We start from the raw sequence: 27,353 nt of genomic DNA on the forward strand, positions 1-27,353 counted from the left end.
GGTATGTTCCCTCTGTGCCTACTTTCTGGAGGGTTTTTATCATAAATGGGTGTTGAATTTTGTCGAAAGCTTTTTCTGCATCTATTGAGATTATCATATGGTTTTTATCCTTCCATTTGTTAATATGATGTATCACATTGATTGATTTTCATATATTGAAGAATCCTTGCATTCCTGGGATAAACCCCACTTGATCATGGTGTATGATCCTTTTAGTGTGCTGTTGGATTCTGTTTACTAGTATTTTGTTGAGGATTTTTGCATCTATATTCATCAGTGATATTGGCCTGTAGTTTTCCTTTTTCGTGACATCTTTGTCTGGTTTTGGTGTCAGGGTGATAGTGACCTCATAGAATGAGTTTGGGAGTGTTCCTCCCTCTGCAATATTTTGGAAGAGTTTGAGAAGGATAGGTGTTAGCTCTTCTGTAAATGTTTGATAGAATTCGCCTGTGAATCCATCTGGTCCTGGGCTTTTGTTTGTTGGAAGATTTTTTTTTAATTAATTAATTAATTTTTTTGGGCTGCATTGGGTCTTCGTTGCTGTGCGCGGGCTTTCTCTAGTTGCGGTGAGTGGGGGCTACTCTTCGTTGCGGTGCGCGGGCTTCTCATTGCGGTGACTTCTCTTGTTACTGAGCACAGGCTCTAGGCACGCAGGCTCAGTAGTTGTGGCGCACGGGCTCTAGAGCGCAGGCTCAATAGTTGTGGTGCACGGGCTTAGTTGCTCCGCAGCATGTGGGATCTTCCCGGACCAGGGCTCGAACCTGTGTCCCCTGCATTGGCAGGCAGATTCTTAACCACTGCGCCACCAGGGAAGTCCTGTTGGAAGATTTTTAATCACAGTTTCAATTTCAGTGCTTGTGATTGGTCTGTTTATATTTTCTGTTTCTTCCTGGTTCAGTCTCGGAAGGTTGTGCTTTTCTAAGAATTTGTCCATTTCTTCCAGGTTGTCCATTTTATTGGCATATAGTTGCTTGTAGTAATCTCTCATGATCCTTTGTATTTCTGCAGGGTCAGTTGTTACTTCTCCTTTTTCATTTCTATTTCTGTCGATTTGAATCCTTTCCCTTTTTTCTTGATGAGTCTGGCTAATGGTTTATCAATTTTGTTTATCTTCTCAAAGAACCAGCTTTTAGTTTTATTGATCTTTGCTATTGTGCCCTTCATTTCTTTTTCATTTATTTCTGATCTGATTTTTATGATTTCTTTCCTTCTGCTAACTTGGGGTTTTTTTGTTCTTCTTACTCTAATTGAGATTTTTCTTGTTTCTTGACGTAGGACTGTATTGCTATAGACTTCCCTCTTAGAACTGCTTTTGCTGCATTCCATAGGTTTTCGGTCATCGTGTTTTCATCGTCATTTGTTCTTAGGTATTTTTTGATTTCCTCTTTGATTTCTTCAGTGATCTCTTGGTTATTTAGTAGTGTATTGTTTAGCTTCCATGTGTTTGTATTTTTTACAGTTTTTTCCCTGTAATTTATATCTAGTCTCATCGCGTTGTGGTCGGAAAATATACTTGATACAATTTCAATTGTCTTAAATTTACCAAGGCTTGATTTGTGACCCAAGATATGACCTATCCTGGAGAATGTTCCATGAACACTTGAGAAGAAAGTGTATTCTGTTGTTTTGGATGGAATGTCCTATAAATATCAATTAAGTCCATCTTCTTTAATGTATCATTTAAAGCTTGTGTTTATTTATTTTCATTTTGGATGATCTGTCTATTGGTGAAAGTGGGGTGTTGAAGTCCCCTACTATTACTGTGTTACTGTCAATGTCCCCTTTTATGGCTGTTAGCATTTGCCTTATGTATTGAGGTGCTCCTATGTTGGATGCATAGATATTTACAATTGTTCTATCTTCCTCTTGGACTGATCCCTTGATCATTATGTAGTATCCTTCTTTGTCTCTTATAATAGTCTTTATTTTAAAGTCTATTTTGTCTGATATGAGAATTGCTACTCCAGCTTTCTTTTGATTTCCATTTGCATGGAATATCTTTTTCCATCCCCTAACTTTCAGTCTGTATGTGTCCCTAGGTCTGAAGTGGGTCTCTTGTAGACAGCATATGTACGGGTCTTGTTTTTGTATCCTTTTAGCCAGTCTGTGTCTTTTGGTTGGAGCATTTAATCCATTTACATTTAAGGTAATTATCGATATGTATGTTTCTGTTACCATTATCTTAATTGTTTTGGGTTTGTTATTGTAGGTCTTTTCCTTCTCTTGTGTTTCCTGCCTAGAGAAGTTCCTTTTGCATTTGTTGTAAAGCTGGTTTGGTGGTGCTGAATTCTCTTAGCTTTTGCTTGTCTGTGCACTTAGTATGATTTAGGGAGCCTCCCTCCTAATGGGTGGGGTTGTGTTCCTATCTTGCTGGTTGTTTGGCATGGGGTGTCCAGCACTAGAGCTTGCCGCCCATTGGGTGGAGCTGGGTCTAAGCATTGAGACAGAGATCTCTGGGAGAGCTCTCGCCAATTGATGTTAGGTGTGTTCAGGAGGTCTCTGGTGGTCTGATGTCCTGAACTCGGCTCTCCCACCTCAGGGGCTCAGGCCTGTCAGCCGGCCGGAGCACCAAGACCCTGTCAGCCACATGGCTCAGAAGAGAAGGGAGAAAAAAAAGAAAGAGCAGTAAAATAAAGTAAAATAAAGTTATTAAAATAAAAAATCTTTAAAAATATTATTAAAATTAAAAAAAATTTTAAAGTAATTAAAAAAAGAGAAGAGAGCACCCAAACCAATAAACAAATCCACCAGTGATAACAAGCGCTAAAAACTATACTAAGATAAACATAAAAATCAAACTAGTCAGTCACATACAGCAAACCCCAAGTCTACAGTTGCTCCCAAAGTCCACCACCTCAATTTTGTGATGATTCCTTGTCTATTCAGGTATTCCACAGATGCAGGGTACATCAAGTTGATTGTGGAGATTTAATCCGCTGCTCCTGAGGCTGCTGGGAGAGATTTCCCTTTCTCTTCTTTGTTCGCACTGCTCCTGGGGTTCAGCTTTGGATTTGGCCCTGCCTCTGCATGTAGGTCACCTGAAGGCATCTGTTCTTCGCCCAGACAGGACAGGGTTAAAGGAGCAGCTGATGCAGGGGCTCTGGCTCACTCAGGCTGGGGGGAGGGAGGGGTACGGAATGCGGGGCAAGCGTGCAGCAGCAGAGGCCGGTGTGTATTCTCCCGGGGAAGTTGTCCCTGGATCACGGGACCCTGGCAGTGGCGGGCTGCACAGGCTCCCAGGAGGGCAGATGTGGATAGTGACCTGTGCTCGCACACAGGCTTCTTGGTGGCTGCGGCAACAGCCTTAGCATTTCATGCCCGTCTCTAGTGTCCGCGCTGATAGCCGCGGCTCGTGCCCGTCTCTGAAGCTCATTTAGGTGGGGCTCTGAATCTCCTCTTGCGCACCCCAAAACAATGGTCTCTTGCCTGTTCAGCAGCTCCAGACTTTTTCCCGGACTCCCTCCCGGCTAGCCGTGGCGCCCTAGCCCCCTTCAGGCTGTGTTCACGCAGCCAACCCCAGTCCTCTCCCTGGGATCTGACCTCCGAAGCCCGAGCCTCAGCTCCCAGCCCCCACCTGCCCCGGCGGGTGAGCAGACAAGCCTCTCAGGCTGGTGAGTGCTGGTCAGCACCGGTCCTCTGTGCAGGAATCTCTCCGCTTTGCCCTCTGCTCCCCTGTTGCTGCACTCTCCTCCATGGCTCCGAAGCTTCCCCCCCGCCACCCACCCCGTTTCCACCAGTGAAGGGGCTTCCTAGTGTGTGGAAACTTTTCCTCCTTCACAGCTCCCTCCCAGAGGTGCAGGTTCCATCCCTATTCTTTTGTCTCTGTTTTTTCTTTTTTCTTTTGCCCTACCCAGGTTCGTGGGGAGTTTCTTGCCTTTTGGGAAGTCTGAGGTCTTCTGCCAGCGTTCAGTAGATGTTCTGTAAGAGTTGTTCCACATGTAGATGTATTTTTGATGTATTTGTAGGGAGGAAGGTGATTTCCACGTCTTACTCCTCCGCCATCTTGAAGGTCCTCCCCTTGTTGACTTTCCTGTTTTACCACTCTTGTATCCCTGGGATAAATCTTACTGGGTCATGATGTGTAATCCTTTTTATATGTTATTGGGTTCAGTTTTCTAGTATTTTGTTAGGGATTTTTGCATTTATATTCATAAAATGTATTGATAATCGTTTTCTTGTGATGTCTTTGTCTGGTTTTAGTGTCAGGATGTCAAAGAATGAGCTAGGTAGTGTTTCTTCCACACCTATTTTTTGAAGAGTTAATGAAGGATTGGTGTTAATTCTTTAAATTGTGGTAGAATTGGCCAGTGAAGCCATCTGTTTCTAGAGTTTTCTTTGCAGAAAGTTTTTTCATTATTAATTCAGTCTCTTTACTTATAATAAGTATTTTCAGATTTTTCTGTTTCTTCTTGAGTTGGTCTTGGTGGTTTTTCTAGGAAATTGTCCATTTTATCTAGGTTGTCTAGTTTGTTAGCATACAGTTGTTCATTGTATTCCCTTATGATCCTTTTTATTTTTGTTAAGGTTGGTAGTAATGTTCTCTATTTCCTGATTTTAATTTGAGTCTCTCTCTCTTTCTCTCTCTCTCTGTCTCTCTGTATCTTTCTGTTTTTTGTCTTTTTGGTTAGACTACCTACAGGTGTTTCAGGTTTTTTAATCTTTTCAAAGAACCAACTTTTGATTTTGTTGAGTTTTCCATATTTTTTTTCTATTCTCTATCACTTCCTGTTTGTGCAGAGCCTCAAGAAAAGCCAGAGGTAAGAGCTTAGGGCTTTTTCTGTTCTTTCATGAGCATGCATACAGCTCTGGACAGGCATGAAGCCATATCATGCACTTTGCCTTCTAGGTTCCCAGGAATAAGTTAGAGCGTTCCAAAGCCCCTTTTGGATATCCCATTCCCCAGCTTTTCATTTTAACCCTTTATTAGCCTATTGTTTGGCCCAGTTGTTATCCACTGCCTCAGGCAGCCGCATGTTCAACGACTGCTTCTGATTTTTTCAAGGAAAATTTTTCAAGGAAAGGCTGTTTGCCTTGGGTGAGCTCTGTGTCAGGTCAAATAAAGACAGCCTTATGAGTGCGGTTTTCCAGGGAATGACCAGATGGGTCAAATAATGACAGTTCTCTGGGAGTGGGACTTTGAAGGCGCTCCAGCCCCGTTCTGTTCCCTACCATGGCTGCTAGGTGCTGCTTTTCACCATGATTGCTGAATGTTGGTTTTTCAGGCTTCCATAAAGCTGAGGAGGAATGGGACTTGGATGAGTTAAAATGCCACAGAGCTCACTGTTTTTACTGAGATTCAACCATTTTATTAAGTAAAGGCTTCCTGAATTGCTGTAAGCTTTTGGTGCATTTTCAGAGTCCTGAAAATTTGATTTTGATGATTTTTGCTAGTGTTCTTGTTGCTTTTATAGAGGAAAGCATTTTCGGAGAGCCTTACTCTGCCATTTTCACTGATGCTCCTCCCATTATGGCTTCATGAACAGGAAAATGATGGAGTAAAAACTAAACTTGAAGTCAAATATTGTACCAAATCTGACAAAGGATTGACATACTTAATATACAAACCTATAAGAAAAGTGTTGAATTATAAAAATGATCAATGGACATGAAAAGATGAATCACAGAAAAAAATACAGATGGATAATAAAGTTTAAAAAAGGAAGTTCAATATCAAAGAAACTCAAATTCAAACCATGAGATACCATTTTCACTATCAAATCAGCAAAGACAATTTTAATTATTACAATTCTTAGTATTGGCAAAGGAGCAGTGAAGTAAACATTCAAATGCTATAGGTCAGAAATACAAATTGGTACAGTCTTTCTGGAGTACAATTTGGCAGTAATATCAAGTCGTTTAAAAATAATATTCAGGGGAACCTCTTAGTTGTGCACAGAGAAAGAATGATTTAAAAATGGGTGATGTTGACATGCCACGGAGCAGCTGGGCCCGTGAGCCACAACTGCTGAGCCTGCGCGTCTGGAGCCTGTGCTCCGCAACAAGAGAGGCCGCGATGGTGAGAGGCCTGCGCACCACGATGAGGAGTGGCCCCCGCTTGCCACAGCTGGAGGAAGCCCTCGCACAGAAACGAAGACCCAACACAGCCAAAAATAAATAAATTAAAAATGGGTGATGTTGAGAAGGGCAAGATTTTTGTTCAGAAGTGTGCCCAGTGCCATACTGTGGAACAGGGAGGCAAGCACAAGACTGGGCCAAATCTCCATGGTCTGTTTGGGTGAAAGACAGGTCAGACTTTCAGATTCTCTTACACAGATGCCAACAAGAACAAAAGCATCACCTGGGGAGAGGAGATGCTGATGGAGTATTTGGGGAATCCCAAGAAGTACATCCCTGGAACAAAAATGATCTTCACTGGGTTTAAGAAGAAGGGAGAAAGGGCAGACTTGATAGCTTATCTCAAAAGAGCTACTAATGAGTAATAGTTGACCACTGCCATATTTATTACGAAACAAATGTCTCATGATTTTTTATGTGTACCATATTTAAATTGATCTCATACACTGCAATTCAGATCATGAATGGCTGAGGTAATATTTCTCTCCTGATTTAAATAAGATTGGTTTGTGGCTAAATGAATATGGTCAGCTTGGACTTCCCTGGAGGCACAGTGGTTAAGAATCTGCCTGCCAATGCAGGGGACACGGGTTCGAGCCCTGATCCGGGAAGATCCCACATGCCGTGGAGCAACTAAGCCCGTGCGCCACAACTACTGAGCCTGCGCTCTAGAGCCCGTGAGCCACAACTACTGAGCCCGTGCACCACAACTGCTGAAGCCCACACACCTAGAGCCCATGCTCCGCAGCAAGAGAAGCCACTGCAACGAGAAGCCTCTGCACCGTGACGAAAAGTAGCCCTCGCTCGCCGCAACCAGAGGAAGCCTGCACGCAGCAACAAAGACCCAACACAGCCAAAAATAAATAAATAAATAAAATTTAAAAAATAAATAAATTGCTGTTTAAAACAAATATATATATATATATATATATATATATATATATATATATGTACCTTAATGGCATGTTGATTATTTAAAAAAAAAAAGAATATGGTCAGCTTTTTGAATTTTGATAGTAATTCTGGTTCAACAAGTACTATCACTCTTTTCCCCTTCTAAAGAAATGATTAAACTTGAATAAGAAATGTTAAACTTTTCAGGGGTATGGTGAATGCCTTCTCAAACCCTATAGGAGATTGGTTTTATATTTAGATTTCTATAACTGGTTATATTAATATATTTAAATATTGAGAAGGTCTCTTCACTGTCTCATAGAACAGCAAGATTCACCTGTGTTTCAAGTTGTGTTCATTCGCCTGTTAAGGCAAGAGCTGAAGATACACTGGCAATGTCCACTTTCTCTTTTTGGTCTTAACTATGTCAATTTAATTAAAATTCTCTATCTATCTAAAATATTGCCTTTTACTTAATGAAAGGCATTTTAGTGTGGTTTATGTATAGTATCAGATAAAGAATATTTAGTACTAATTACACACACACACACAAATAATATTCATTGACCAAATAATTTCTATGTATCTTTACTGAGAAAATAGTAAACCACTTGGATGAAGATTTATATACAGAGATATTCACTGCAGTGTTATATATAATAGTGAAGAGTTGAAATCAACCTAAATGTTCAATAATAGTAGAATAGCTAAATAATTTATAGTATATTCAACTTAATAGATTTTTTACCGTCATTAAAAATACTGTTTTAGAAGACTTATTTAATGGCATTGAAAATGTATAATATAATGTTAAGTGAAAAATCAAACTTTAATATACAGTTTGGTCTAAATTTTAGAAGGGGAAAAAGGAGGGAAATACAAACACAAAAAAGTACATCAGCTTGTTAACGGTGGTGATCTCTGGGTAGGTAGGGTACAGGAGATTTAATTTTCTTCACACCTTTCCATTCTTCCCAGATTCTATACATTAAGGGTTTATTATCTTTATAATAAGGGCTATGGCCAAATGTTATATAAAAGTAGTGATCTGACATTTGTATGGAAGATAGATTAGAAGAAGGAGAAAGTTAGGGTGGTAGTGGGAATGGAGAGGATAAATAAAATCTAAAAGACATTTTAGGAATTCCCTGGCAGTCCAGTGGTTAGGGCTCTGCACTCCCACTGCAGGGAGCACAGGTTCAATCCCTGGTCAGGGAACTAAGATCCTGCATGCTGCGTGGTGCGGCCAAATAAATAAATAAATAAAAATAAAAGACATTTTATAAGAAGAAACTCTAGGATGTGAAGACAAATTGGATGTGGCAGATAAACCGTTTCTAGCGTGATCAAAATTAAGGTAGCAAAGAAGAGAATCCTATTTAATAGAGGAAAGAAGATTTAGTTTCAGACACAATTGAGGATGATTGACATCTAAGGGATGTTCTCCTGTAGGTAGTTGAAAATACAGATGAAGTTTGTTTCTCCAATGTTAGTATGTCCTTCAAAGTATGTAGTGTTTTTTTTAAGACTTGCGATAATTAATATTTTTTACTCCTTGAAATTAGTCTAAATTTAGAGAGGTTTTACTTATTGTGTGCTATGTTCATGATATTACTGCTTCATTTTCCTTGAATGTACCGTGTAAAATAACTGATTAGCAAACATTAGTCTGACTTCACCTTGTTTTGCTTTGGACTGGCTCAGACTTGTCATGTTTCCGTTATGATTACTCTCATAGTTGTTGTTATTGCTGAAAATTACTATGTTTGAAGAAGAAATGTAATTATTACCCCAACAATATTTATTTTTTATTTTTCTATGAATTTTAGGCAATGAACATTTTGACTTCAGTGTTGCTTCTGTATGCCAAAGAGGAAGAAGCTTTTTGGCTTCTGGTTGCTGTATGTGAACGAATGTTACCTGATTATTTTAATCGTCGAATCATTGGTAAAAAACAAAACACATATACATATACGAACACATATTTCTTTTCTAAACAATTTATAGGCCTCTTGTCTATCCAGTTACCTATCAAATGGAAGAACTGATCAATTAAGTTGCAAAATATACAAAATGCAAGCAATATCAAAATGTCACATTCACTGACATGCTCAAGAGAAGAGCTTTTTGCACTGAACGTGATTGGAAAAACGTATTATTTAATACGTTGCTTTTTAAAAATAAAGTGCCTGGTCTGTTTCCTTATGAAATAGAAGTTTTAAGTTTACTATCTCTGTATTGCTAAAACAGTGGTGATCTGAAGCATCTGGAGCTACTGGAAAAATTTTAATAGTTTCTTGATGAGAGAGAGATTTTAATCAGCTTAAAATCTCCACTTTTATATGAATTGTAAAGATATATGCAAGCTTTGAAAGAAGGATCAAGTTCTTAGTTTGTTAATTATATAATATTTTCTTCAGTCATCAAATATTTATAGATCCATTATCCCCTACCTTAAAACCATAGGTGGTCTCCTTTGTACCCTCATAAGCCTTCTGTGTCATGGCTAGGTCGTTGATTGTATTGTCTTGTGTTATAGTTATTTGTCTATTTATCACAAATTCTATTAGAGATTAAACACTTTGAAGATGAGACCATTTAATTAATTGGTGTATCTCTTATAGTACCTATTACAGGTTTCTGCACATAATAAAGATTCCATAAATAACGGTTCAAATGAATATGAATTGAGTTTCTCAAGTGCTTCTTGATACATGATACTGCTAGCAGATAAAGAGATGCGTGAAATATAGAAAAGGCACTGAAGAAGTTCATAATTTAAGGAAGAGAAATGAGATATATCAGCCTACTAATAGAAGTGGGAAGGTATTGGAAACAAGTCCTTTTGAAAGGTGTTCATTTTAAAATTTCTTTTTATGTTCTCCAGGTGCCTTGGTGGATCAGGCAGTCTTTGAAGAACTTATCAGAGATCACCTTCCCCAGCTGACTGAACATATGACTGATATGACATTCTTTTCCTCAGTTTCTCTCTCATGGTTCCTCACACTTTTTATTAGTGTGCTACCTATTGAAAGTGCAGTGAATGTGGTGGACTGTTTCTTCTATGATGGAATAAAGGCCATTTTACAACTGGGATTGGCAATACTTGACTATAATTTAGACAAACTTCTGGCATGTAAAGATGATGCTGAAGCCGTGACAGCTTTAAACAGGTACTGTGAGAATCATAACATTTAAATCTGGAGAGCCCCTTAGAGCTTATGTTGTTCAAACCCCTTATTTTATAGATGAGGAAACTGAGCCCTAGAAACTTTAAATAATTTGCCCAAAGTCACAAAGCTGGTTGAATGAAAACGCTAGGCCTAAAGTCCACTCCTCTGTTTCTAAATAGAATATAACAAAAGTAAGTCAGTCACTTTGAAGTAAACCACTAGGTTACATATACATTTACACTAACATCTAATATGGTTGATTCAGTATGCTGGGACTTTCATAGTCCCAGTTCGAGCTATAAAGTGTGTAAGAGTAATTTGAGGGGGGGAAAGGTGGTTGATAATATTAAATATCCAGTGGGGGGAAATTGTTCTGGTTTTCAAGTGTTTTCAAGTGGTTTCAATCAGGTAAGCTGAGCTTTATTTTCCTGGTGCCTTTTCTGTGAATTCTATTTTGTATTGAAACACATGTGTGGGGGGTGTGTGTGTGTGTATACACTGTATATGTTAAATGAATGAATATATGAATATTTGGGTAACTTGTAATGGTGCATCAAATCCCATTTATGTACAGAATAAAGTATAAACACCTCACTCTGGTATTTAGAACTCTCAATGTTAAGGCCTCAATGTATCTTTCTTAAATTATTTCTCCTCACGTGCCTCTACATACCCTATATTCCACCCTTACTGGGCCATGTGGTATTTTCTGAGAACTCTGAGCCTATCTGCTTCCCCATGCTCTCCTCCCCACCTCTGAAGTCATTTCATCACCATCCCATTTCCCAGTCCCATGTCCTCCTAATTCCCCACCATCTTCAAATTCTACTCCCTCATAAGACTGTCTCTTGTCGTCTTGGTAGAAATTAATCTCGAACTAGGGAGAAATGAGCTGTCATTTTCTCTGCATTTTACTTCTACTGATTCTTGTATTACTGTCACTTTTGGATAGGTTCTTTGACAATGTCACTAATAAGGATAGCCCGTTGCCTTCAAGTGTGCAGCAGGGTTCAAATGTAAGTGATGAAAAAAGCAGTCATATTAGAGTGGATATTACAGATTTGATTAGAGAGTCAAATGAGGTAAGTTTTTCTTATACCATAAATATAATTACATAGCATATTTAAAATTATAGATACTATAGTTATATCTCTAGTGGTATATTAAGAGTAAGATAATAATACAAGTAAAGATGTAGTAATGTAAAATCTGACTTCACTTTAAAAATGAGTTCTATGAACTGTTCCTACGTTATATAGCCTCCTCTGCTTCAGTTTGCTTTTCATTAAATGAAACTATTCACATAGTTTTACAAATAATGACCACTTTTAAATATCTATCACTGCATAAAAAGCTGAAGAATATTCTCTTCTTAGAGACTAAGAATTTTACCAGTGTTCTTGTACTTAGTCTAGACCCATAGTAGATGGAATCCTCTCCTGTGAATATACAGAAAAACTGAAACGTGGGAGGTGAAAATTTGCATAATCACTGAACAAGTTGGGAAAATAGCTAGGAATAAAACCAAGGCCTCTGAGAATAGAATCTGATGAAATTCAATTGTAAGAGAAGTGGATATTTATTATGAATGAGTATCCACTGAAATCATATTTCTTGCAGAAATATGGGAATATTCGCTGTGAAGATATATACAGCATGCGCTGTCGAAATAGGTTGTATGTGATACAGACCCTAGAGGAAACGACAAAGCAGAATGTGGTGAGTATCCACCCAATGAGGGAAAACCAATTGGAGTAACATTTTTTTTCCTGAACTTCATTTAAAAAATTATCATTTCATGTGAAGAAAATAAAATAACTATACATTTGAGCTAGATTCTTGCCACAGCTTAGCTTACTGTAAATTTTTTGAGAGGAAATAAGTTATTTTTTTCTGGTTGAAACATATTGGTTTCTCCAACAGGTTTTGTGTTATGTGACCTTTAATATTGAATGCTATGATGTAGGCATTTAAGCATAACATATTTGTGATGTGCTTCATCAATAAGAACAGCTGACCTACATAGTAGTCTAGGCTGCTAATATGTATTATTATCCTTGGATACCCAGGATAAAGTGAAAAAGGAATAAACAGTGTGTTTTAAGTACTCCTTTTTAGTATTTGGATGACTACATTGGAAGCTGTTAATATTGGTTGCTTCTGGTGAGTGGGATTAATAGATTTCTGGTTGGAAGAGAGAGTGTTTTACTTTGCTGTATGAATCCTTCTGTGCTGTTTGAGCTTTTATCATGAGCATGTATTGTTTTTGTAAACCTACTTGCTTAAAGGTTAAGTCCTCAGAGATACAAATCTGGGAAATTTAACATTTCTGAATACGTGCTCATTGTGAATAATTCAAACATTATAGAAATGTAAAAAAGTAGAAGTTTCCTACCCCAGGAGTAACCAACATTAAAATGATTTGGGGGCTTCCCTGGTGGCGCAGTGGTTGAGAATCTGCCTGCCAATGCAGGGGACATGGGTTCGAGCCCTGGTCTGGGAAGATCCCACATGACGCGGAGCAACTAGGCCTGTGAGCCACAACTACCGAGCCTGCACGTCTGGAGCCTGTGCTCCGCAACGGGAGAGGCCGCGATAGTGAGAGGCCCGTGCACCGCAGTGAAGAGTGGCCCCCACTTGCTACAACTAGAGAAAGCCCTCGCACAGAAACGAAGACCCAACACAGCCATAAATAAATAAATAAATAAATAAATAAATAAATAAATAAATAAATAAATTTTAAAAAAATGATTTGACATGTATCCTTCCAGATCTTTTTTCTAAATATCTATAGACATAAATGTGTATGTGGTCGGGGGGAGGGGGACAATATAGCTTTTCAAATGAGATCATACCAGTTACTTTGTTCTGTAACTTTTTTCACTCAGAACTATATCATGGTCATTACATATCATTGCATACCTCGCTTTTCTTAATACACTGAATAGTATACCACAGTATGGGTATGCTATACTTTACATAACTATTCCTTGTTGATATGCATTTAGTAGGTCTCCCTCTCTCTCTCTCTTTCATTTGAATGTTTTTTCACTTTTACAAGTAATACCTTATCTAAACAGCATGAGTTTGAACTGCACAGGTTCACCTACATGTGGATTTTTTTCAATAAACATGTACTACAGTACTACAAGATCCATGGTTGGTTGAATCTGCAGATGTGGAACCATGGATATGAAGGGCCAGCTGTAAAGTATATGCAGATTTTTGACTGTGTGGAAGGTCAGCGCCCTTAACCCCCGCGTTGTTCAAGGGTCAACTGTATATCTAATCTTATACATTTGTAAGAGTATTTCTATAAGGTGGATTCCTGGAAGTGGCAACTGGGTCAAGGGGTGTGCCCATTTAAAAATTGACAGGTCCTGCTAAATTATCCTCTAAAAGATTTGTATCAAATTATAATCCCACCAACAGTGTGTAAGAATGCCTTTTTCCCCCACACTCCCACTAGCGTCACATTTAAAAAATATTAGTGGTATTAATTCTTTGTCAGTTATATTTGTGGCTAATATTTCCCCCAATCTTGTTGTTTCTTTAATTTTTATGATGTATTTCAGAGTATATAACTTGCAAAATTTTATGTAGTCAAATCTCTTTTTTCTTACATATTGTGTGGGTTTCATGTCAAACTTAGCAAGGCCTTCCCCATATAAAATTATATAATTTATAAACATACTTTCTCATATTGGCTTATAGTACTGGTATTGCTTTGTTTTTTGTTTTTGTTTTTTTAATTAATTTACTTACTTAGTTTTGGCTGCGTTGGATGTTTGTTGCTGCACGCGGGCTTTCTCTAGTTGCTTCGAGCAGGGACTACTCTTTGTTGTGATGCGCAGGCTTCTCACTGCAGTGGCTTCTCTTGTTGCAGAGCACAGGCTCTAGGCGCACGGGCTTCAGTAGTTGTGGCTCACAGGCTTTAGGGCGCAGGCTCAGTAGTTGTGGCGCATGGGCTTAGTTGCTCCACAGCATGTGGGATCTTCCCAGACCAGGGCTCGAACCCGTGTCCCCTGCCTTAGCAGGCAGATTCTTAACCACTGCGCCACCAGGGAAGCCCCACACTGTTTTAATTATTGTGGCTTTATAGTCCATTTTGAAATCTGGTAAGGCTTTTAAAATTCCTTTTTAATATCCATTTTAATGATGTCTTTTAAAATGTCCTTTAGTAAGCATTTATTGTTTTCATCATATAGATCTTACACATTTCTTGTTGGGTTTGTCTACTCCTATATATTTTATGGTTTTGTTACTAATATGAATGAGATCTTTTTTCCTTTATATTTTCTAATTTGTTTATTATAGTATATGTAAAAGCTATTGATTTGCACATGTTGCTTTTTTAAGTAGCTGTGTTACTGACTCTCATTAATTCTAATTTTTTTCAGTTGAATTTCTGAATAGACAAGCATATCATTTCTAGTCTTAGAGTTTTGGCCCTTCCTAATATATATACCTCTTTTCAGTTTTTTTGTGTTATTGTAGTGGGTAGGACCTCCAGAGAAGTATTAAATAATAGCAGTGGAAGCAGTCTTCCTTGTCTCATTCTGGAATTTAATAGAAATGCCTCTAGTATTTTATTGTTAAGTATGATATTTGCTGTCGATTTTTGAAGGATGCCTTTCATCAAATTAAGGAGTTTCATTCAGTTTCTAGGTTAAGGGATTTGGGACATTTAAAAAATCTATATTGAATGCTAACTTTGATCAAATAACTTTTCAGTATCTTGAGGTTATATTTATTAATGTAGTAAAGTACATTAAAGAATTCCTAATATTAGACTTCTGTTGGATTCTTGAAATGAGTCCTATTTGTTCGTGTTGTATTATTCTTTTAATATTCTGCTTTGATAATATTCCTAAATAGTTTAGCCTGGTTCTTGATATCTGTGTTAAAGTGACATTGGCTTACAGTGCGTGTGTGCTAACTTTAGTTTTCATATTAGAATTGTGCTCATGTCATAGAATGGATTTTGGAACAAATCATATTTTTCTATGCTCTGGGATAGATTACGTTTTTTGGCACAGAGAGGGAATGTACATCTCCCAGTGCCTTTGAAGTGTTTAATGACAACCCCATGTGGTGACTTGACAGATTGCTTATATAGCAAGACAGGAATATATGGAAAAAACCATAGAATATTGTTGCTTATATTTATAGACATTCAGTGACTGTCCTTTGGCAGTTATCTCTGGATATGAAGAGATGAAGGTCAAATTACATATCAGGGTAGAATTGAGCTGTAGTCTATGTACAACTTTTTAAAAGGGCAAAATAGGTACATTTACCTTTGTTATTCCTTTAAAAAGTTAAAAAAATATATTTTATTCTGGCAGAGGGAGATTTCTAAATGGATTCAAAGAGACTTTCTATGCTGAAGTGTTAAATTCTAAATTGCTTTTAATCCTTTTAAAGTTGCGTGTTGTATCACAAGATGTGAAATTGAGCCTTCATGAATTGGATGAACTTTATGTCATCTTTAAGGTACTGTTTCCCTTCTTTAAATGAAAAATAATATTCTTAGTAGAATTTTACCACAACCGTTCAACTATTTTATCTTTAATTACTTTAGTAGACATGTTTAAAAGAAAAAAAGTCTTATGAAGTTACTTTTTCTGATATAATGACTTTGCTTTTTTTTTTCCATTTCTTAAATAGAGAGAGTTGTTTTTTTCTTACTATTGGTGTTTGAGAGCTCCAGTATTGAAGCACCATGATCCCAGTCTGCCATATTTGGAACAGTATCAGATTGACTGCCAGCAGTTCAGAGTGTTGTATCACTTGCTGAGTCCCTGGGCTCATTCTGCAAACAGAGACTCACTAGCTTTATGGACATTCAGATTGTTGGATGAAAACTCCGACTGCCTTATAAACTTCAAAGAATTCTCCTCTGCAATTGGTAGGATGACGTCCAATAATCTTTTTTAAAGCAAAAAAAAAAAGGTACCCCTAGAAATACTTAGTACTGCCTATCATTGCCAATTTAGTCAGATTTTATCAGCCTGATATCAGATTTTTTATCAGATTTACAACTTTAGCAATAACTGGACCATTTTCCAACTTTAGCAATAACTGGACCAACTTTAGCAATAACTGGACCATTTTCTCTCTTTGTTGCTAAGTCTAAATATATTCATCTCATTTTGCCCCAACCCTCCCAGAAAAGCAAGCTGTTAGATGTGGATGTTTTAATGGTTAACATGAAGGAAGAGAATGTCCTGATTTTCCCACCTTCAGGCACATGGATTCTTCAGGAGGACGTTCTCCCTCAGTAAAAATCCAACCACATAGCCTAGAAAAGTGGTAGAGAAATATTCAGTGAACATTTTGTGCCTGTAGATAGTCCACCGGTTATATCATTCCTTTGCTTTTCCAGACAACCTAGCATGCTTTCTTATCAGGGATTGCCCATTGAAGAGGAGTTCTCTCCTCAGATGAAGCATAAGGCCTCATTCAAAAGAAAAAGTAAATTTTAGATTGGGATTGGGGGAGAGAGTTCAGCAGAAGAGCATTTTATTTATCCCTCTGATAAAGGGTATTTTGCTTATATACTTCAAGGAGAGAATCTGGCCTACTGGGTAGTTGTTTAACGGTTAGTTTAAGTAACAGAAAGTTTCTGAATCCTAATTCCTGGCTAGTATCTGTGTCTTAATTAATCTGTGTTGCTGGAATTGATTGAATGTTCTTTGGCTGTGATTATTTGCAATTTAATTTTATTGAACAGACATAATGTACAATGGAAGTTTTACTGAGAAGCTTAAGGTGCTTTTTAAGCTGCATATTCCTCCAGGTAAGAATTTAACAGTTGTTAGTGATGTATAGGAGTTGACTCCATTTTAACAAGTATAATTACAGATATCATTCCATTTTAACAAATAATGTAACTTTCCATATGATATAAGGTCATTGCTTCATTGTGGCCCATGGATCATATTAGCAATATTTTTGCTGATATATAGTTACACTGAAATCCATGGAAGAGTTTCTGTGCAACAGATGGGTTCACAAGTTTCCTTCCTGTTAGTGTTCAATCAATTTAATGATAAGTAGTTTGTGTGTAGGAACTATCTATCATTTGAATATTGTCATAATGTTGAATTTTTAGTGTTGTTTAACTTTAGACAAACGGCCAAATTTAACTTTAGACAAACTGCCAAACTTGTGAAATACTACAAGTTATTCAGAAAAATGAGACCAGGCAACAGGGATATTAAACATTTGGAAAAGGAAGCAAAATAGGGCTTCCCTGGTGGCGCAGTGGTTAAGAATCTGCCTGCCAATGCAGGAGACACAGGTTCGAGCCCTGGTCCGGGAAGATCCCACATGCCGCGGAGCAACTAAGCCCATGCGCCACAACTACTGAGCCCGCGTGCCACAGCTACTGACCCTGTGCTCTAGAGCCCATGCTCCGCAACAAGAGAAGCCACCACAATGAGAAGCCCGCGCACCGCAACGAAGAGCAGCCCCCGCTCACCACAACTAGAGAAAGCCCGTGCACAGCAACGAAGACCCAATGCAGCTAAAAATAAATAAATAAAATAAATAAATTTTTTTAAAAAAGGAAGCAAAATAAAAGCTACCATTTATTGAGCACTTGCTCTGTTGAGGTGTTTGCTTTACGTGCATTCTTTTATTTAGTTCTCATGATATCCTTGAAAGGTGGTATTATCCTTCCAATTTTGATGATACGGAAACTAAGGGAAAGATTAAATTTGCTGAAGATCACATAGCTAATAAATTGGTTAGCTGAGATTCAAACTGAGGTCTGACTCCAAAGCACAGGTTTCTTTCTATTCTACCACACTGCCTTAATGTTACCACATCATTCCACTTTACTTAAGTATTTCCCTCTGACCTTAAGAGGCAGCCTTTCCCAGGCCTGATCCATAATTGGGAAACCAGTCTTAGACTTTAAAGGAACATTGCAAAAGTACCTTTTAGCTTAGATAGGGTGATTCACACACACAAAAAAAATTACCTCATAATTTGTCTAAAACTACACCTGAGATCTCTTTTAGAGCCTTCCTGGGATAGCTGGGAACCATTCTTTACCAGACCAGAAATCTAAAAGCCATCTTTAACCCTTCACAAACTCAAATCACAATCACAGCATTTAAAACAAAAGACAAACCAAATAATAACTATGAAGGACTTTACATTGTCAAGTCAAATTAGAATGTCTAATATTGCCATGGAATGAATACGTTTTCAATAGAAGGATCAAAAATAGAAAAAACACTGTGTATCTGTTAGAGCACTCAACTTCGTGTTTTCCTTCTTATTAAAGACGTTTTTAAATGACTGAGGTCACGTTTTCAGAGATTCCCAAGTGCCACATTTTTTAAAATTTTTTTAAAACTTTTTATTTTATATTGGAGTATATCCGATTAACCCATATTTTTAAATTTCAACTTGTAATGGCTCTTGGAAAACTATGAAAAAGCAAGAAATTTGGAGAAATAATAGAACTCAAAGTGATCAAGTACTTCTTGTTATTTGCTGTACGGTAGAGTGTAATACTACTTCCACATTTCTTCACATATGTCTTTCTTTGACAGGGACCCTTTGTTTGATTCTCTGCCCCCAGATTTAATTGATCTATTATAGGACTCGTTTCTGTCCCTCGTTGTTATAAATGTGATTTGGGTTATCTGTTTTCAGCTTATACTGAAGTGAAGTATAAGGACCCTTCAAAGGGAGATGAACTTTCCAAGGAAGAATTACTTTATTTCAGTCAGCTCCATGGTAAATATCTGTTTTAAATTTATCTGTTTTGGGACTTCCCTGGTGGTCCAGTGGGTGAGACTCCCTGCTTCCAATGCAGGGGCCCAGGTTCGATCCCTGGTCAGGGAACTAGATCCCGCGTGCATGCTGCAACTAAGAGTCTGCATGCCACAACTAGGAGGTCCGCATGCTGCAGCTAAGAAGTCTGCATGCCGCAACTAAGAGCCCGCATGCTGCAACTAAGAGCCAGCGCAGCCTAAATAAATAAATAAATTTATCTGTTTTGATGATTAGCCACTCAGAGGTCTTTCTGGCTTAAACATTCTTTACCCAGCTACCACTAGTAAAATTTGGGTTAATTATACCTTATACTTCTTTTGTGCTACCATAACACTTAGCACAGTCCTAAATGCATGGTAAGTACTCTATGAATATTTGACTGATTAACTAAACTACATTTTGGGTTTTGATTTATGGAATTTCTTATTTACTGGAGAATTAGAAAGAAAATGCATTTTGTTTCTACTTCTGTAGCAGAAATTTCTGAAATGTATCAGACCATTTTTTATGCCTTGTTAAAATGCGATGAAGACAATAGAATCTTTGACGACTGAAGGTCATAGCTATTATTCAAACAGTGAATACTTATCATAAATCACTGTAGGTGTAGGAGACCGGGATGAGTCCGTCTCCAAGACATAATTTGGAAGTGTTATGAGCTTATTTTTGTGTCTTTTGCTTCTTTTTCATAAATATGAATGTCTTAAAGAGGGATAAGTTCTTATTAATGTATGTTTATGTTACTGTATGTTAGTGTTTGAAGCGACCTTACAAATCTTCTAGTCAAGTCCCTTAATTATATAGAGGGCACTGAGGCCCAGAAAGGAGAAGTGACTCGTGTAAGAGTTTTCAATGAGGTTTTACCACAATCAGGACTAGTAGCTCAGTCTTTTGACTTCCGGTGTGTGTGTGTGTGTGTGTGTGTGTTTTCCCTAATAAAAGAAGTAATACAATTTAATTTGAAGAAAATCACAAGGAAGAAAATACCACATACCACCCAGAAATAAATACTTAATATTTGGTATACTTCCTTCTAAGATTTTTTATATGGATTTTTCCCCAGTGTTCTTTTTAAAGTTCTTGAATACTTTGCCGTCTAATGATAGGAGGTCAGGTTAGCTATAATTGGTTTGCTGAATTGAAGAAAATAAAGTGTGCTTATAAGTCTTTATACTAAATATTATTTTACTTTCAAAAGGTATTTGTTAAATACTTTACAAAATGCAATTGTCCTCTTTTCCTCTAGTTTCCAAGCCTGCAAAGGAGAAGGAAGCAGAGTCAGCAAAAAACAGCCCTGAAAAAGGTATATGATCTAGGAGTATCATTTAGTTTAAATTATTGTTTTTGTAAATAGGGTTAACTACACAAAGGGGAAACGTGGATTCCTTTTAAAGTCTATTGATTGATTTGTCCTGAGAGCTTTTTCAGTTCCTTTGTTTTAGTTTAACAATTTCTTCTTCTTCTCTTGATACTTAAGTCTCAGAAGTTATAGAAAATACAATTGTAAATGACCCGTATTTATTTAATTTTATTATTTGAAAATATTAATTTCAATTACATAAGTAATAGATAATCCTTATAAAAAGAATTTAAATGGTACAGAAATCCTCATACCCTCACCCAACCCCACCCTGAAGTAAATGTGAAAACATTTTGGTCTGTATTCTTTCCAGACCTGTTTCCATGTGTAAACAAATATAGACATCTCTCTCCTTTTAAAAAAGAAACATTTCATAAATATTGTTCTACAATTTGCTTTTTTGATTTTGTAGTATATCATGGACATCTTTTCATGTCAGTACATTTGGATCTATCTTATTCCTTTTAATGGGTGCAGAGTATTCCACTGTTTGGTTGTACCATCATTTATTTCAGTAACTAGCTCAATATTGATGAACATTTAGGTTGTTTCCAATTAATTATATTGCAAACTCTTCTCCAACAAACATTTTTACACTTACATTTTATGATACTTTTGCACATATTTCTTTAGGATAGGATAAATTCATAGAGGTATGAGAATGCTGGATAACAAAGAATATGCACATTTAATATTTTGATAGAGGTTGTCAAATTGTTCTCCAAAGGTCCATCATTCTTTTTATGTTTTTGAGTAACAGTTAGTTAAAAAATAATTGCTGAAGATCTGCTTAAATATGATAACTTCGCCAGGTTGTTCAGTATATCCTAGTTTTCTAAGAGATCTAAATAATTATTAATGAAGTCCCATTAATATCATTGTGATTAAACTCTTCAAAGGAATGAATGAATAAGTACTGTTTTGAATTTTTGAAAGAGAGTCACCATAGTATGCTATGGTAACTGCATGCTAAGGACATCATATAGAAGCTATTTTAAACTTAGCGGTATGCATGAGAACGTCTACGTGAAATTTACATCATGTACTGTTTAATCTAAAAGGCATCCTTCTTCCTCTAGTCCCCAGCCTTTCCAAAGTAAAAGTTTTAGTTTAACGGAAGTGGAGGATGTATTTTGAGAGCCAGTGAGTGAAATAAAAAGTATAGTCAGATCAATTTCTGGAGTAAAAAAATGTAGAATCTTATATCTCAATGAAATATCTTTCCATCATAATGTTCTTTTGGGGATTTGGGAAAATATAGTGGGCTGTTCATTATGAAATGGTTTTATTCCCCTCATTGAGGAAAAGAAAAAGTTGATATTCAAGCATACCTAAGTCAATGGCAAGATGAGCTTTTGAAAAAAGAAGAAAACATTAAGGATTTACCAAGAATGAATCAGGTATAGTATTTTCAAAGAAAAATTCTGGTTTACTTGTGTATTTTTGTATAAATGAATGTGGGTGTATCCAAATCTAAAATAGCTAACATGCTATTACAAAAATAAATAATCTTTGCATCATCTCTGTAAGTTTCAAATGAGTATAGAAGAGGGGGAGTAAATTTTTAAATGATTTTCTACTTTAAACATTTAAATGCATCTAGAGTTTCATTACAGTCCTCTGCTGTGACATTTGTACCTGTAGAAAAGATGTGTGTATAACATATATTTCAGTGTTTTTTATTTCCAGCTTTATTAGAAATGTTCACTTATTCAGTAAATATTTCTTAGTGCCTACTAGATGACATGCCCAGTGCTAGGTAGTAGGAATAATAATTAAAATAGGTCACACCCTAGTTCCTAATCATCTTGAACCTGCTCAGACAGTATTAATGACTACTATTGACACAATTCTAAATCCATCTCTTTCTTACACACTATTCAGTCATTATATGTTCTTATATTTTTTTAATTAAAATCTGTTGGTATAGGGACTTCCCTGGCAGTCCAGTGGTTAAGACTCTGCGTTCCCAGTGCAGGGGGCACGGGTTCGATCCCTGGTCGGGGAACTAAGATCCCGCATGCCGCACGGCGTGACCAAAAAATAAATTAAAAAATTTTTTTAAATCTTTTGGTATAGATACTGAGGATTCCCAGAACTTCACCAAAATGAGAAATATGAAATAGCGTAGTTTTTCTCAGTGGACTAGGTAATTTGATAGTTAAATAAGTACATTTTAAAATTAATCATGATATATTTATTCTAAATTTTTAATAAATAAACAGTATTACAGACTAAGAAAGAAAGAGAAATAAAACTTAAAGTATGGTACAATACGTTTTTATGAAGTTTATCTTTTTTATTTGCTTTTTATTTACATATAAACTTTTCTGGTAGCATGATTGACTTATAGGACTTTTGTGTTGGAATAGTTTCTTTTTTAATTGACAAATATCTTCTAAGAATGTCTATGGATTATCTAGAGGCAATTAGCAGACAATCCAGTTTATTTCTTTACTTGGGCCCCACCTTAGCCTTTAAAGAGAAACATGTCCAAATGGGCTCCTTAGAGCTACCTTGTACTACTAGATAGGTCCCAAAACATTCTTCCTTAAATTTAAGTCATCCTAGTGGAGCTGCCCACTCTAGCCCTTCGGGGAGATCAAGGGGAACTCATTCTTAATCTGTTCATTAAGATTGGTTAATGAATGGATGATTTACATGTAAGGAAATATGGGACTTTGCCTAATTAAAAGTACCACCTAACATTGATGGAATGCTGGCAGATACTGTCCAAGAATTATTGTATATATAATATATGTATATAATTTACTGTTATTAGGCAACAGATGAGAAGACTTAAGTGGAATTTTCTTTCATGGTTCATACCCATCTTTCTAGAATCAAGATTTATTTGTGGATTAATCATCAGTTCTTATAACTTCTGTGGTGAAGGTTATATGGTACAAATTCTAAATAGAAGACTATTCACTTCTAAGTTCTCCTGATATTTGCTAAGTCTAACATCAAATGTGATATTTCTAACTTGTGTCTTCTAGTCGCAATTTATTCAGTTTTCAAAGACACTATATAACTTATTTCACGGGGACCCCGAAGAAGAGTTATTATATCAAGCCATTGCTGTTGTAACCAGCCTTTTGCTCAGGATGGAAGAAGTTGGAAGGAAACTCCATAACCCTGCGTCATCAACCAAAGGATTGTCTGGTGCAGTCTGTGCTTCTGGAGGACCCAGTGAGGGGCAAACAGAGAGCCACTTAGAGAAAGATCCCTCCTCTCTCAGGGAAGAACCTCAGTGGTCATTTGCATTTGAACAGATTCTCGCCTCTTTGTTGAATGAACCAGCATTGGTGAAGTTTTTTGAGAAACCCATAGATCTAAAAGCCAAACTAGAAAATGCAAAAACCTCTCAGCTAAGTTCTAGAACCAGGAAGTAAATCTTTTAACAGGAATTGCTTATTATAGGCATTTACCGAGATTCTCATAGGCGTCAGCTTGATTCCTAGGAGTAGGGATCAGGGATTTATCTTGTTACCAATGTATTTGAAGGTTAAAAAGAAGATATTTGGAAGCACAATGATTCATTCCTTTGTGGTGTTATCTAATTTTGATATTCTCTAATACAAATATACTTTTTATATTTCACAAGGTATGCAATATCAGGGGGAGTATGCTAAATGCTAAATGTTACCACCAGAGGGCACCACCATATCACTTTTAGCAAGGAAATTACTAGTTTGTGCTGCTATTTACATATGAATTACTGATGATTTTTGAGAATGTGGTGTTACGTTTGAGTATTAGTGATGCTGACACGTCATATTGCTAAATCCTACTTTCCAAATTGCCTCAGTCCTATTAGAATGCTTTAGAAAACCAGGCTCTTAGATCTGTAGCCTTAATTATCTAGAAGATTACCATGTGGGAACCTCATTTTCACGTTATCTAACTGAAATAATATTAACTTTTTAAAGTTAGTCTCATTCAGCCTTCTAATAATAAATGGTTTTTTAATGAATTCTATCTTCTCCCTACCTGAGCAGTTCAGAAGCTGCCGACACACTTGTAGCTCTGTTACTGATAAAAATAAAGAACTCAAAACTCTGGGCCGATATAAGGAAAAACGATTTTGGATTTGGATTTGAGCTGGTTAAAGCCAGCCAATTCAGAGGGGTTAATAAACAGTACAATTAACTGTGTACAGGTCTCTCATTAGACTGAGAAATTACTTGAAATTCCGAGCACTGCTCTTTGTGGCATTTGTCTCAGAGTAGCTTGAGACTGCTTTGGTTCTAGTTTTAGATTTTGGATTTTCACCAGTCATATTTTAAGTTACATTAGATAGACTGAATTATTGTATTAGTCTGGCAAGTTCATAAAGTATATAGGCATACCTCATTTCATTGTGCTTCACTTTATTGTGCTTCATAGGTACTACATTTTTTTTTTTGTTTTTGGATTTTTGGGTTTTTTTGGCTGCTGTAGCTTGCAAGATTTTAGTTGCCTGCAGGGATTGAACCCAGGCCCTCGGCAGTGAAAGCACGGAATCCTAACCACTGGGCTGCCAGGGAATTCCCACAGATACTACAGTTTTATTGAAAATGAAGGCTTATGGCAACCCTGCATTGAGCAAGTCTATCAGTGCCATTTTTCCAACAACATTTGCTCACTTTGCGTCTCTGGGTCACATTTTGGTAATTCTCGCAATATTTGGAACTTTTTCATTATTATTATGTTGTCATCGTGATCTGGGATCAGTGATCTTTTTTTTTTTTTCTTGTGGGATTTTTTTTTTATTCAAACAGAAAGTCACAAAAATTATAATCATCCTCATCAGTTCACTCAGTCCCATGTAATTAATTTTTTTCCATCTTGATCTTTTGTTAACACTTTTATGAATTCAACAGTTTTCCATTAGAGTTCTGAAAATGCTTATTTATTCAGTTCAGCAGTATAGTCAGTTACCAGAAACCTGTACTTGTCAGAGTCTTTTCAATGAATTCCTTGAAGATGAAGCCCTTTTATAGGAACATTTTTGCAAAAGCATCAGAGTACACCCAGAACTGTCTGTAAATGACAAAAGACTTAAATGATCAGTGATCTTTGATGTTACTAATACGTCTCACCGAAGGCCTAGGTGATGGTTAGCATTTTTTAGCAATAATACGTTTAAAGTATGTACATCGTTATTTTAGACATAATGCTATTGCACACTTAATAGACTACACTATAGTGTAAACGTAACTTTTGTACACCCTGGGAAAACAAAGAATTCATGTGACTCGCTTTATTGCAATATTTGCTTTTATCGCAGTGATCTGGAACCAAACCTGCAACATCCAAGGTGTGCCCGTACTTGTGCGTAATGATTGTTAAGATAATGTATAGAATTTTGGCATCTATCTAAAAAGTTGTAATCTATTTGATTTAGATGTGTAATTTCTATATACTTTATGCTGCTTATATTTCAGTCATTACAATGAAAGTTCATTTAGAGATAATGGGCTTTGTTAGCACTTTAAAGAGAAAAAACACACCTATCCAATCTTCTGTGCTGTTTCTGATAAGAACAATTTATTAATCAGTTGACTTAGGAAATTGTGGGGAGAAGTCATCCATTGGCGCTTCTTTCTTCACAAAAGACTTTGGTTTTAAGCCTTTTGACTTTTCAAATTTGAAACAATGAAAGGGCAGATATCCTTTAGGACAGCCCAAGAAGTCTCCCTTTCTGGAAAAGAATTGGTATAGTCAGCCTTTGGCAAGAATCCACTGTGAACAAAGCCTAACACAGAGGGCTTCATCACCACAGGATATGTTATTTTCAGAGATATTCAAGAATTTTCAAGTTGACCCTTTGAAAATTTTGTAAATTGGGCTTGGCCAAACACTTACTAGTAGTGTCTTTAAAATGATTTTGTCAACTTTGTCTTCTCAAGGAAATTACCACTTACAGAGATAGTTGGTAAATAAACATCTGTGCCTTTTCTCAGAAATTATTTGCCTGAAACATGTCCAAATTTTAGAGTTTAATTAATAGTTTATATGTGAACTATCACACATCTGCTATTAAGCAATGATTGTTAAATTACACTACAATAGCTCTATAAAGACACAAGGCTCTATGCTTATATACAAAGGCACTATTGCACATACTTTGTTGAACATTTTGTCAATTGTATTTACAAAAAAGATACTTTCTTAAGAACATACGTCATTAATATTTGATGATTTTTAAATCAGAATATTGAAGATTACTTAGTATTGTATTTTAGCCTAGATTAATTAAAATTGAATACCTAAAGATTTCTGAATTGCAGAAAGATTATAAATGCAAGTTAAAAAGACGAACATTTATTTTCTGAATCTGCAGGAGACATAAGCTGAACACATAGTTTTGTAGTTGCTACCTTGTTAAGCAAATGGGTTGTTCTTAATGTTTAAAATCTTATGTAGTTGTGTCACACTGAACCAGTGCATTATACCTTATGCATTAAATTGTTATAAGGTGGCTTTACTGGTCTGTATAAAAATAAATGTTATAAATCTGTTAAATAAATATGAAGAATGGCTTACTTAAAGATCTTACTATTATTTATTATGATGTACTTTTATGGATACTTAACTCAGTTATCATCACTTGAGGACTTCCCTCCTATATTAGTTAAGGTTCAGTTGCAGAGAACAGAATTCATTCTCATTAGTTTAGGCAGGAAAAGATTTATTACCAGATATTAAGTGGCTTACAGAATTACCAAGAGGACTGACTCTTAAATTGCACTTTCAAGAACAATTTCCAAAGCTATACCACAGAACCAGGCCACCAAGGGGGTTGCTGATTCTTCTGCTGTTAGGAAACTGCTACTTCCTACTCCATGATGAAAAGCCAGCACTACAGCTGCTACTTCCAGAACCACGCTCCGCCTGCTATGATTTATACCAGCAAAATGGATGCCAAGCATCCTGCCTCTCAGCACCCACAAGCTAGTGACTAAATTGCAATAGAACAACCAAACATCTGCACAACCATGTTTACCAGCAGAAATGGCAGAAGCATAGCCCCCACCTCCCTTCTGCCATTTAAGTCTCACGAGTGTGCA

At 36.7% G+C, this 27,353-nt stretch overlaps 1 protein-coding gene and 1 pseudogene across 4 annotated transcripts in view; both read left to right on the top strand.

Moving 5' to 3' along the window:
* Window positions 1-26,828, top strand: part of TBC1D8B (TBC1 domain family member 8B) — a 78,024-nt gene extending 51,196 nt beyond the window's left edge. For 2 of the 4 annotated variants that reach the window (XM_068532848.1, XM_068532850.1), the window contains exons 11-21: window positions 8,799-8,916; window positions 9,857-10,142; window positions 11,095-11,224; window positions 11,763-11,861; window positions 15,570-15,638; window positions 15,813-16,053; window positions 16,879-16,944; window positions 18,816-18,899; window positions 20,185-20,241; window positions 21,601-21,698; window positions 23,298-26,828. In XM_068532848.1, the coding sequence (XP_068388949.1) occupies window positions 8,799-8,916; window positions 9,857-10,142; window positions 11,095-11,224; window positions 11,763-11,861; window positions 15,570-15,638; window positions 15,813-16,053; window positions 16,879-16,944; window positions 18,816-18,899; window positions 20,185-20,241; window positions 21,601-21,698; window positions 23,298-23,693 (1,644 nt within the window). In that variant the 3' untranslated portion in view covers window positions 23,694-26,828. The remainder of the gene's footprint in view (window positions 1-8,798; window positions 8,917-9,856; window positions 10,143-11,094; window positions 11,225-11,762; window positions 11,862-15,569; window positions 15,639-15,812; window positions 16,054-16,878; window positions 16,945-18,815; window positions 18,900-20,184; window positions 20,242-21,600; window positions 21,699-23,297) is intronic. The other 2 variants (XM_068532849.1, XM_068532851.1) reach the window with 2 other exon arrangements.
* Window positions 6,126-6,440, top strand: LOC137757042 (cytochrome c-like; annotated as a pseudogene).
* Window positions 26,829-27,353: the final 525 nt, after the last annotated feature.

Source organism: Eschrichtius robustus, chromosome X (genome assembly GCF_028021215.1).
Source record: "Eschrichtius robustus isolate mEscRob2 chromosome X, mEscRob2.pri, whole genome shotgun sequence".
In the NCBI taxonomy this organism is placed as follows: Eukaryota; Metazoa; Chordata; class Mammalia; order Artiodactyla; family Eschrichtiidae; genus Eschrichtius; species Eschrichtius robustus.